We start from the raw sequence: 12,290 nt of genomic DNA, 5'->3' as shown, positions 1-12,290 counted from the left end.
TGCGCGCTTTCCCCTCTCTCGAACAGTTGAGATGCTTCGCGACATTTCTTCACCGCCACCTGTACGTGTGTGTATGTGTCAGTGTAAAAGCAGTGTAACATCCGGTAATTTCCTTTGACCTTCACATTAAAACTCACCCAATGTCTATTTAAATCCAAATCGTTTCGTTAGAATAAAATATTCACATTATCTCAATGTCAGTAGAAGTAGAAAAGTAGAAAGTAGATTCCTTTTCAAGTAGAAAAGGAATCTGGGACAATGGAACAGACCTGTACTCGCTGTGCTAGCACAAAAGAGTTTAACTGTGAAAAAACGAAAACCGGACATGGGGATCTGATTACAGCTGACTTGACGGAATTCCTCAGTAAACCCGTTGTTGACAGACCAGAGTGGGGGGGATTGTGGTGGTGGCGGCCTGTCACTATCCTGTAATTGGGTTTTGAATTTAACGTTGAAAATGTGCAGTTCTATGTCTTTCTAACAGTTGGACGAGCTAAGAAGCAGACCAGTGGAAAATAGTAACGCTGTCAGGATTTGGTAAGATTCGCTGTTTGCATTAACTGTTAACAACCCTGGGTAAGCTATCGATAACAACCTTTGGCTTACGCGGGCTGTAACTTAAACTTAACTACCTACACTTAGACATAACAGACATAACACGGCTGCGTCACGTAGCCATGCAGCTAACTCATGTTAGTAGATTCACTGTTAGCTTAATTTAGTTCAGAATAACGTTAGCCTGCTAACATAACGGCCCCGTTTGTGAGAAGATAAGCTGTGTTTGTGTCAGCACGTGTAAACCGGTGTTAAATGCACACATTTATCGCCGTCTCTAATCATTACACTAAATACATAATTAACTTGTCCTAGTTGCACTAGTAACGACTGACATCAGCCTCTCTTTTAAATGGTGAGCGGTCGTCAAGGGGCTTGCTAGCTGTTCTTCCTTCAGAACAAGACCACAACTTCCGTTTTAATTTTTGTAACATAGCATACGTATATGTATGTATGTGTATATATATATATTAGTTTTTTAACATAGCATACATACATGTATACGTGTGTATGATTAATTGTTCTATATGCGTGTCTACATATACATACATGTATGTCTGTGTAAATATGAACCCATTACGTGTGTAATTTTATGATGGCGGTCATTATTTGGAGCAGTTCGGTTTTAAAAGATTGAGAAGTAAATGAAACAGCAACAACATCAATATGCATCAGAAGTGAACAGGGTTTCTGGATAAAAAAGCCCACAATGATGTTCACATTTCTCACACAATTTCAATGAATCATTCACATATTGGAGTTCTTTGTGATCTACCTATGGAAGCTCTGCCAACACACATTTGAACGTGTGTCTAAACATGAAGTTAGTTAATTAGATGAATTCAGAGTCACTCATTTTACAACCTCTATTTAAACTGCTGCTTTCTTATTGAGCCACAATGTTGTTTAGACTTGGTGATACAAGTTGATGTGTGTCCTACTTTTCAAAGTGTGGGTGTAGTCACCTATTTTTTCAAATAACATTACGTAGCTATTCTGGACATACTGTATATTACAGATATCCTTAATTCAATTCCACTTGTTATTAATTAATTATGAACTTGATTAAAGACACAAAAGATGGTCCATACCACAATACAAAATATCTACATTAAATGGTATGTATTTATATGGTGCTTTTCTAGTCTTGATGACCATTCAAAGCTGCTTTAAGACTAGTGGCACGTAAACTGGCAGAGCCAGGAATCTAACCCTCAAACCTCCAGCTGAAAGATGACCCGCTTAATCACTGGGCATGACCACATATTACAATTTATATGAATTAAAAATAATCAACAGTCTTTCCCCTGAGCACAGACCAAATCACTAGTGTGTCCATGATGGGGAGGTAAACCTGATTGAGCTAAACTTCGGCAAAGTGAAGGGTTGAATAATACTATTCTATTCTATTCATCCTGCACATAAAATTACAAATGAAAATCTCTTAGCGTTGCATTCGAAGACAGCACACCAACACTTACGAATATTTGACTGGTGCAACTCCATCTTGGCACTTTATGAAGTAATATTATGTCATCATTACAAGGCCCATTCTGTCTTTTTTTTACTTCTTACAATCATAACATTGCTCTTTATTTGACCTGGTCAAAATCAACACTATATATCCATAATGTCAATCTTCCTGTACACAAGATTGTTAGCAAATTTTTCCTAGGACTAATTACATGTAGACATGCAAATGAATCATGACTCTGTAATTTCCATGTGAAATATTTACAGTTTTATTCTGAGTTATAATTCCATTTCAAGAGATCTTCATTTTCCCTGGAATTAAAACTAATCCGAATCAAACTGTAGATATTTTACTCTGAAATTATAGTCATTTGTAGATATCTGCAATTCTCATTTTTGATATCTACAATTGGATTTATAACATGTTATGACAAACCCCATATACTTGATTAGACTTTTGTCAGAGGAAGAGTGAAGAAATGGATATTTCAATTGACAATTGTGGACAGGAAGAATGTCATTGTGCATATCTGAAATGTTCATTTTGACAGAGGAGAATTGAGTCACAGATATCTGTAATACACATGCAGAATAGCTATTAAATATTAAAACAGCTAACCATGTAGGTGTGTTAATGTGCTCTGTCCGGTTCCATCAGCTGAGTTGTTTGTTCCTGGTCTTCACAGAGAAAGGATCCTGCTAAAGAGGAGTGCTACAATGCTGTGCTGGGGAAATGCTTCCTATGGACAGCTGGGTTTAGGTGGTATTGATGAAGAGATTGTTGTGGAGCCACGAATATGTGAGTTCTTTCACGGGAAGCGAGTGTGTGATGTGGGGTGTGGTCGCAGACACACAGCCACCCTGCTGCAGGATGGAACAGTGTACACCTGTGGCTGCAATGACCTCGGGCAGCTAGGACATGAGAAGGGCAGAAAGAAACCAGGTTGGTGTTTTTCCTTAACTGTAACAGTTTGTAGAAATCATTTGTCACATAAATGTACTGTGTATATATATATATATATATATATATATATATATATATATATATATATATATATATGTCTTTGTCTTCTACTAGAACAGGTCGTGGCCCTGGATGCACAGATCATAGTGGCGGTGTCATGTGGAGAGTCCCACACACTAGCCCTGAATGATAAAGGGCAGATATTTTCATGGGGTCTGGGCTCAGATGGGCAGCTGGGCTTAAATAATATGGAAGAATGTGTTCGAGTGCCTAGGTAAGCTTCCCATTTTCTTATTCTCTTGAAGTATATTTCTTTGTTTTACTAATCACTTTTTTTTACTCAAGACATGTATTACTGGAACATGTAACAGCAGATGTTTATGTCAAATGTTAATGTGATTTTTAAGGTTAAACTCTCTATTGCAAATTATGGCATTTATTTGAACCTGATAAGCAGGACTGCTACGATTAATCAATTATTTATTTAATAGTCAACTATTCTGATAATAGATACATTTTTTTTTTTCTTTTAAATAATCAAAACAAGCTCTCAGATAATTTTAGCTGCTTGAATGTGAATATTTGCTCCATGTCACAAAGAAATCAACTGAATAATTTTGGTTTGTTGCCAAAACAAAACATTTGAGAACATCACATCTTTGAGGTTTGAGAAACACGACAAACATTTTATGGACCAAACAAGTAATTGATTAATCGAGAGAATAATTGACAGATTCATCTATTATGAAAATAATTGTTATTTGCTGCCCTAATGTTACTTGATTGAAATTCAAATGATGCTTCTTTCTCTGTTCCTGTAAAATGCCAGAAACATCAGGAGTTTGTCAGATGTTCAAATTACTCAGGTAGCCTGTGGGTATTGGCACTCCCTTGCACTTTCAAAAGGTGAGTCTGGTTTGTATCAGCATGATGCACATTTATTCAGTCAGTTTTAGTAGGTTTTCCAAATGTTAGAACATATTATATCATATGTGTTTCTTTGCACAGGGGGCCAAGTCTTCTCGTGGGGCCAGAGCCGATATGGGCAACTTGGGTTAGGAATGCCGGCGAAGATGGTTTCCACACCCCAAACCATTAAATCTCTACAGGGCATCCCTTTTGCTCAGATATCAGCAGGAGGCGCTCACAGCTTTGCCCTCACTCTCTCAGGAGCAGTGTTTGGTTGGGGGCGTAACAAGTTTGGTCAGCTGGGTCTCAATGACACCACTGGTGAGAGGTCAAACTCCCAAAGTACTTGTGAGTCCTCACATCCTAAATGCAAACTGACTGTGAGTGTGTCTTTTTCAGATCGATGGTGCCCAGCCCTGTTAAAATCCCTTCGGTCACAGAGAGTGATTTACATCTCCTGTGGAGAAGATCACACAGTTGCACTAACCAAGTTAAGTTGTGTTATATTTCTGAGATATGGGGTTACCACTTTGCATTTACAATTCAGCTCAGTTCTGTGTGCTATAAAATTTTCAAAAGTTATCACTTTATTTCATCCACTTATTTGCACCCCTCGGTTGGGGTACTTGCATGCCTTCAAAGTTGTTTGTTTATTATTTAAGGACTAATATCAGCAAGCAGCAGTGTTAACTGTCTCACTTTCTTCTCTTTGAATTTATTGACCATCTACACTGTCGCGCTGGTATATGTCAAGCTATTATGTAGCTCACACAGCTATCACCATCCAGCCTATGCACCCCACAGTAGAAATGTAAGCCAGTTTAGGGTTTACAGTTACAAACTGTACTATGGTGCGCTGAACTGCACTGCACTGTACTGTACTGATAAGTGGAAACACATCTATATCTATTGGTTTATATTCTCAAAAAACAGTGTAATGAGCCTGTGGCACTTAACAAACCTGTAAACATCAGACAAGTTTTCAAACAATAAGGGTTTTAGTACGGTTTCACACAGCTAATCTGCAAATTCATATTACAAAAGGTGCATTGTAATCATCATGATCCTTCATAAATATCTCCACATCTGAAACAACAAGCATGACTCATTAATGTATGTCTTTAGGAAGGTTAGAATGACATATTTTGTTGATTTCTCAGGAAGGAGGTGTGTTTTCATTTGGAGCAGGAGGTTACGGACAACTTGGACACAGCTCTACAAACCATGAAATCAACCCAAGAAAAGTGTTTGAGCTCATGGGAAATGTAGTGACACAGATTGCATGTGGAAGGTAAGATAACAATGAGTCATTTTTATGTTTCATCTCAAACATAGATAACATGGCACATGATTAAATCAGTAAGATTCAACAATCAACATAATTTTTCACATTACTGTGTTATTACAAGGCAACACACGCTTGCCTTCACACCGTCTTCTGGCAAGATTTTCTCATTTGGACTTGGAGGTAACGGTCAGCTTGGTACAAACACCACCAGCAACAGAAAAAGCCCCTACCCTCTCAAACACCCATATGTAGCCTTCAAATCACCATATACAGGTAAGAAAAAGGACCAAATGAAACAAAGCAATGTTAAGCAATATTTAACTCATGCTGTCATTCTATTTCAGACATTGGTTGCGTCAAGGGAATTTATGCTGGAGGGGATCAGAGCTTTGCTCACTACTGCACTGCCAATGTGAGTTTTTTTGGAGTAAGGGGCCATTCACATGCAGCATCTTAAAGTGATTGAAAGAAATGCATGGAAGAAGCCCGGGGTGTTTTTAGCCAAGTCTGTTGTGGGGACTGCACTTCTGTGGCGTCTGTTGTTACTAAGCAACCAAAATCTGGGAGCTGACTGAAGTTACTGCAGCCTCACTGAATTAACTTACACATTAATCAATAAAGATAAAGATGATGGAGTACTAGCACTGCTTTCCCTCACCCCAGCTTTGCCATGTATGGGTACATCTTCTCCTTCACTAATTCTGGAGCTTCATCTGGAATGTGTAGATATCCATATCTGGACATTCCAGATGATAACCATAGTTGGCTCAAAGCTTATTGCACTGTGAGCAAAGACTAGTTTGACCTACTTATTTGGCCCGAGTATCAGCAGTACTAAAAGCTAAACAAAAACTAAAAGCAGCATTCCAAAAAGTGAAGTATTTTCATCTTGTTGTGACGCATGCCGGCTTTTGTCACAATGGATGCATGTCGTGACCACGTCACTCGTTTGTGTGTGTGACTGATGCGTATCTCCACTGAAAATAACAAAGAAAGATGCATGAAAGATGATGTAAATGGCCCCTAAAGAGGCTTTTCACATATTGATACTTAATAACATAGTGATGCTCTCTCATTTAAGTAAATTGTTAGAACTTGTCTGAAATGTGTTCCGTGCTTTGAGTCATGTTTCTTTTGTGTCTGTCTTTAGAGCATAGATGATGTGACGACACAAGATCCTCACCGGAAACTCTGCACCTTGAATGAGGAGATCATACAAAAATGGTTGAGCCATTCACCAGGAAGACTTCCTGTCGAAATCTCCAAGTAAAGTCTTCTTCTCACAAACTAGTGTTAAATAGTTGCTGGCACATTTTTACAATTGGAAAAGTTGTCTTGACTGTTTATGGAGATTTGCTTGCGAAATATAGTGATGCTGATTATTTTCCTTTTATCATATCCTTAGTGAGATTGACCTCGTGTTCTCCTCTGCAAGCTGCCTCAATGGATCTTTTCTGTCAACAAGGTAATAATATTTTAGGTGTCTAATGTATTACTTTGTTCATTATTTGCCTCACCTCTCTTATCCTTCGTTTTCACAGTAACTAATAGATATCGAGTGTTACACCTAGTTTCCATTGCGTCTGTCTTGGAAACATTGATTTACAGCTGTAGTTGACCCTAACCCTAATGTGAGGTGTTTCTAATATTTATCTCCTGTTTTATTTGGTAATCATCTGCATGGTCTCATTCCGACTTCCCTATTCTTTTATATAGTCATCCAGATCACTACTGCACCAGCAGTAAATGTTCAGGGGTGGACATGAATATAGCTCGCGTCCTGTTTCACAGAGTGGTCCAACCAGATCATCCTGAGATCGCTCAGCAGGTTAGTGCCCTTAGTGCACCATAACCACATATTACAGTAAATTGCTGCTTTCACTAGTTAACTTTAACTGTTATATGTAATTGCTCATTTGAATTGTATTTCTTTTGTCTGACCCTTCACTGACAAAATATAATTGTATTGTATCAACAAAAGAGAGGACAAAGGCTTTATCTGTTATTTTTCAGTTTTATTTGTCAAATGAAGATTCATTGGATTCCAAGTACCAGGCCAATAATCTTTAATCTGTCTCCTTCAGATTGCTGCCAGTCTGGAAAAAAACCTTATTCCCCAACTGAACAACTCTCCTCCAGACATTGAAGCCCTGAGACTTTACCTCACTCTTCCAGAGTGCCCTCTCTTCAGTGACCATAATAATTTTGTGACCATTGCCATCCCATTTGCCAAATCACTCCTCAGCCTGACAGAGGCTCCACGAAAGGTGTTGGGTAAGAGGAAGATGGTGTTGTTTTATGCTCTATGTGACACACAAGTTGACTGTTTTACATTTTCTTTGTCTTCTATTTGTGACAGGAATGTGGTGGTCTAGGTTTGATCACCTGGTCTTCCAGCGGCTGGTGGAGTTGTACAAGGAGGTGGTTGTGTATCTACTTAAGATAAACAAGGTGGGCATTCCCTCAACAGAGCAGAGAGTTTTTACCTCTTACCTGGATACGTCCCTCCGACTTTTGGAGATCCTGCATAAGGTGAGGGGGTGGATGGATTTGTGTTGCAACAGCTGTCACATTACCAATTCCTAAGTAAATAGTCCCATATTATTCATGCATGTAGTACCTTAAAAAACAGTTGATAATGCCTATTTTCCACATGTTTCAGGTGAGTGATAGGGCAGGACACATCATCCAGTACGACAAATTCTACATTCACGAGTTGGATGACCTTATAGACATCAGACGCGACTACATCACATGGATTCAGCGGCAGATGTACCCACCGGTCAGTCCAATGCTGATGTCAGATCCATAATTCACTTACCTAGTTTTGCTGGTTTATGGGCAATAATGTGTGACTTATACGTTGTATCTACAGGGTGATGGTATGGTGACCCTGTGCAGGTATCCCTTTGTATTTGATGCTCAAGCAAAGACCACTCTGCTTCAGACTGATGCTGTCATACAGATGCAGGTAGTCTACAGTAAACTTAAGGTTTTCTGTCTTTATGTGTTGCATTAATTTTTCCAACCTTTGAGTTAAGATTTATGTCGATATGTTTTATTTTTAAATTACATGCAGAAAACAAAGGTCTAATTATTTTTTAACAGCTCTTGGACTTGAATTGTTCACCAATTTATGTGATAGGTTATGGTTATGTGAATGATATTAGGTGTTACAGATGTGGCTGTAAATTAGGTGCTACTTATGCAATACTCTTGTCACAATTTATATTGTGATTTGGGTCACATTTAGCATCTTCAATAAGTGGGTCTCCAGATAGAACTTTTGGGAAACACTGCTCTAAAGTTATCTTTGAACCATCAGCGTCCTCATCCTTTCATCATTTTCTTGTTGCATTGATAGATGGCAGTGGACCAGGCACAGCTGCAAAACTTAAGCTCCATGTTCATGCCAGCTGTAGAATCTGTCAACCCGTGCCTCATACTCATCGTCCGGAGGGAAAATATAGTTGGAGACACTATGGAAGTTCTCAGGAAGTCCAAAAATGTTGACTACAAGAAGCCACTTAAGGTAAAACGTGATACAATTAATGTATTGATATTGATTCAAGGGATCAAGTGGTGAAAATGAATTTACTCCCAACTCTGCAGAGGAAAAAAGAGGACGGATTGCATACTGCTCTTCTAATTTGTCATTAAAAAAATAATTATGCCATAGATGGATGTCTGGCTTTTGCGTTTGATGTAGTTTTTGAGTGTTTCTCTGCTAAAACAAATAGATGTTGACTCGACTAGATTAAACTAATTGTGCTGACATCCATGCCAGGTGATCTTTGTAGGAGAAGAGGCAGTTGACGCAGGAGGTGTGAGGAAGGAGTTCTTTCTCTTGATCATGAAAGAGCTGCTGGACCCCAGATATGGCATGTTCCGTTACTACGAGGAGTCCAGGCTCATCTGGTTTTCAAACAAGGTAATCTCTAAAATGCTCTCAATAATTAGATTTAATATAATATGTCATAATATGAAATTATTGTACATTTGCCTCATCCTGTAAACAGCCACCCAGCTATTGCCTGAATTAGATTTCCATCCACTGCCTCAAAGCCAATATTGAGAGTTAGTTCAGCGAGATAAGCAGTAGGTTAAAGCCACCACAGAAGGATAAGATGATGATATAAAATGCCAGTAGCTGTTGTGGCATCAGTTTGTTATTGTAGTAATATTTTGCTTTTTGCACCAAGTAGATGAATGTTGTGGTTTCCTCATCAGTCCACACATTCCGTCTCCATTCCTTCTGTCCTCCATAAAGTCTTATGACTCGGTTAACTGTCCCCTCGCAGACCTTTGAAGAACATGACTTGTTCAACCTCATCGGGGTCATCTGTGGTCTGGCCATCTACAACTTCACCATTGTGGAGCTCAGCTTCCCTGTGGCCCTTTACAAGAAGCTTCTGAAGAAGAAGCCGACACTTGATGACTTGAAAGAGTTAATGCCAGATGTGGGAAGGTCAGATCAAGGAGCACTCATCTGAGGTTTTAATGTTTATGGATCTCAGTTTACTGCATCTAAAACTGAATCTTGCAATGTTACTATTGCAGTATATTATGGAACTGAGTATTATACGAAAGCATTCAATGTTGTCTAAAATTATATTGGTAAATACTGTACATGTCTTTCTTTGTTCCCTATATAAATAGGAGTCTGCAACACTTACTGGACTACACAGAAGATGACCTGGAGGAGGTTTTCTGTTTGAACTTCACAGTAAGACAATAGTCAGCACTCTTTGTTATTAAGTTATTTACAGAAAGTAAATTCTTTTTTTTTTTTTTATACAGATCACTGAGGACAACTATGGTGTCACAGAGGTGTTGGAACTAGTACCAAATGGTGAAGACATCAGTGTAAATAAATCAAACAGGTAGTTTTCTGGGCCATCCTGATAACCAATAACAAATGTTTAAAGGTCAGAACTAGTACATTTTTGGTTGCAAATTGGACACTCTAAATTGACTTTAGGTGTGAGAGTGAGAGTGGATTGTTGTTTGCCTCTGTTTGTGGCCCTGTGATGGACTGGCGACTTGTCCAGGGTGCATCCTGCCTTTCGCCCTACAGTATGTCAGCTGAGATTGGCGCCAGGAGCATAAGGTGGTAGAAGAGTGAGAGTGAGTGAGTATTAAATTGCACTGATGATACAGGTGGTTCACATCTGATGGCTGAACAGTAAGAAAGTTGCTGAATCAGTAGGTTAGTGTAAAGACATTAAACCAGGAAGAACAGCTGACCTGGTTCTAATTAAATTAACCTACCAACACTTCGAAAGCTCACTGATTAAAACACATTTTCAAAGACTTGGGTGGGAAAAGCAATACTTGTCAGAATGCTAAGCATTTTCCAAAATGTTGAGCTATTCCTTTAAGACACCAATATGCCATCTCTCTGCTCACAGTAAACTTGTTGACCTCAATCTGAATATATTGGTTGCAGAAACATCCCCTGCATTGTTTGCTAATAGAAGTCTGGTCTTATTTCTGTCTCTGCTACATTTTACATGCAAAACGTCTCTTTATTTTCATATGAATTTCTTTTTGCCTCCAGGCAGGACTTTGCCGATGCCTACGTTGACTACGCTTTCAACACTTCAGTGGCCCCACTGTTCAAATGCTTCTATGCAGGCTTTCACAAAGTGTGTGGTGGAAAAGTTTTAGAGCTGTTCCAGCCAAATGAACTGCAAGCCATGGTCATTGGCAACACCAATTATGACTGGGTGGAGCTCGAAAAGGTGTGGTTTTCTAATAATGATTGAAGTAAAAAAAAGTGTGTTCTCAATAGCTCCTTCAACTTGGTATAATGAATTACAAATTATTTTGTGTTGACTCCTAAGAGTGTGGAATACAAAGGAGAGTACTGGGCCGACCACCCCACCATCAAGCTCTTCTGGGAAGTGTTCCACCATCTTCCTTTAGAGAAGAAAAAACTCTTTCTCTGTGAGTGCTGCCACCCATATATAACTTCATGGAGACTGATATGAGAAGTCTTACCTGTTTTATGCTCAGTTGGAAAAGTGAACCGATGTCTCGCCTTTTCAGTGTTTCTCACAGGCAGCGACCGCATACCCATCCTGGGAATGAAAAGCCTGCAAATAGTGATCCAGCCCACCAGTGGAGGGGAGCACTATTTACCTGTGGCCCACACCTGCTTCAACCTGCTGGACCTGCCTAAGTACACAAGTGCAGAAACTCTCCGTGAGAAGCTTCTGCAGGCTATAGAATACAATCAAGGCTTTTTTCTAGCCTAAACATACATACACAGAAACACCGAGGACTGAATGTCAAGACTGTTAATGGCATCTGCCATCCTACTGCGTTTTTTTTTTTTAACACTGGTTGAGTCGGCACGTGATCCAAGAAATGACAAGCGTTTGATATTTAGTCTTTCATATCCATCTTTTGTTTTCCCAATTTTGATGCAAACCAATCAATCATTTGATTGTTATTAATGCTTACGTGATTTTTTTTAATGGATATTCATTGCCTCCACAGTATCTGATGCTTACATGATAACAAGTCGATTCACTACAGGAATATACTTCACAGGGCATGAGTACAGCAACAAGAATGCCTGTAAAAAGTAAATGCTGCAGCACTACCTTTCTGAAGCTTATAATGTTGTACAATAGTGAGATCTTACTTTTGTGTGTACTGTTAGAGAAGTCTTTCAGAAATATGCCAAAATAGTGTGTGTTCTGGAATCAAAACACTACTCTAACAGGACGTCAACACAATGAGGCATTTTAAGCTCCACTGTGGTATTTGCTTGCTCTCTATTTTACAGGAGTTAATGTGGTTGTGTCAAGTCTGTGCATTAAATGTTTGAAGCCAGAAGATGTAAACTTTCTTTACGTTAGTTAATTTCTTTAGGTTCTATCGTGACAGACTATTTGAGAGCATTGCAGAGTGTTTGGCTTTAGATCTTGAGTGGACTTTCTTGGCTGTAAGTCCTTAACAACTCGTCAATAAAAAAACTCAAATTAAAACTGCTGAAAGAAACTGTTACTTTGGGGATAAAGTGCTGTTGTAAGGTAGTTGTATCTACTTTCCTCTCGAGTATGTTATGTTTGATCATTTAAGGCAACACCA

The 12,290-nt window shown here is 38.9% G+C and overlaps 1 protein-coding gene across 2 annotated transcripts; it reads left to right on the top strand.

Annotated features, from left to right (window-relative positions):
• Window positions 1–356: 356 nt before the first annotated feature.
• Window positions 357–12,187, top strand: herc4 (HECT and RLD domain containing E3 ubiquitin protein ligase 4). 2 transcript variants are annotated; one of them, XM_058651847.1, is made up of 24 exons: window positions 357–537; window positions 2,715–2,971; window positions 3,107–3,266; window positions 3,822–3,898; window positions 4,001–4,222; window positions 4,301–4,392; window positions 5,062–5,192; window positions 5,311–5,462; window positions 5,534–5,601; window positions 6,340–6,455; window positions 6,595–6,654; window positions 6,906–7,017; window positions 7,274–7,463; window positions 7,549–7,721; window positions 7,852–7,971; window positions 8,065–8,160; window positions 8,554–8,721; window positions 8,977–9,120; window positions 9,491–9,657; window positions 9,849–9,915; window positions 9,990–10,072; window positions 10,750–10,933; window positions 11,036–11,138; window positions 11,241–12,187. In XM_058651847.1, exons 2-24 carry the CDS (start codon window positions 2,746–2,748, stop codon window positions 11,447–11,449), a joined length of 3,120 nt encoding a protein of 1,039 aa, XP_058507830.1. In that variant the 5' UTR covers window positions 357–537; window positions 2,715–2,745; the 3' UTR covers window positions 11,450–12,187. The 2 variants fall into 2 exon arrangements, 1 of the variants encoding a protein (XP_058507830.1); XR_009242266.1 differs by lacking the exons at window positions 10,750–10,933; window positions 11,036–11,138; window positions 11,241–12,187 and having other exon boundaries at window positions 9,491–9,683; window positions 9,990–10,055.
• The last annotated feature ends 103 nt before the right edge of the window (window positions 12,188–12,290 follow it).

The sequence above is a fragment of the Solea solea genome, chromosome 15 (genome assembly GCF_958295425.1).
Source record: "Solea solea chromosome 15, fSolSol10.1, whole genome shotgun sequence".
Taxonomy (NCBI): domain Eukaryota; kingdom Metazoa; phylum Chordata; class Actinopteri; order Pleuronectiformes; family Soleidae; genus Solea; species Solea solea.
Note: the sequence above shows the minus strand (reverse complement) of the source record. Positions and strands in the feature narration are given on the sequence as shown.

Coding starts and splice junctions, on each gene's coding strand:
- herc4 (XM_058651847.1), top strand. CDS start 2,746: ATGCTGTGCTGGGGAAATGCTTCCTATGGACAGCTGGGTTTAGGTGGT. Junction 4,393..5,061: donor ACACAGTTGCACTAACCAAG/TTAAGTTGTGTT, acceptor TTGATTTCTCAG/GAAGGAGGTGTGTTTTCATT. Junction 8,161..8,553: donor ATGCTGTCATACAGATGCAG/GTAGTCTACAGT, acceptor TTGCATTGATAG/ATGGCAGTGGACCAGGCACA.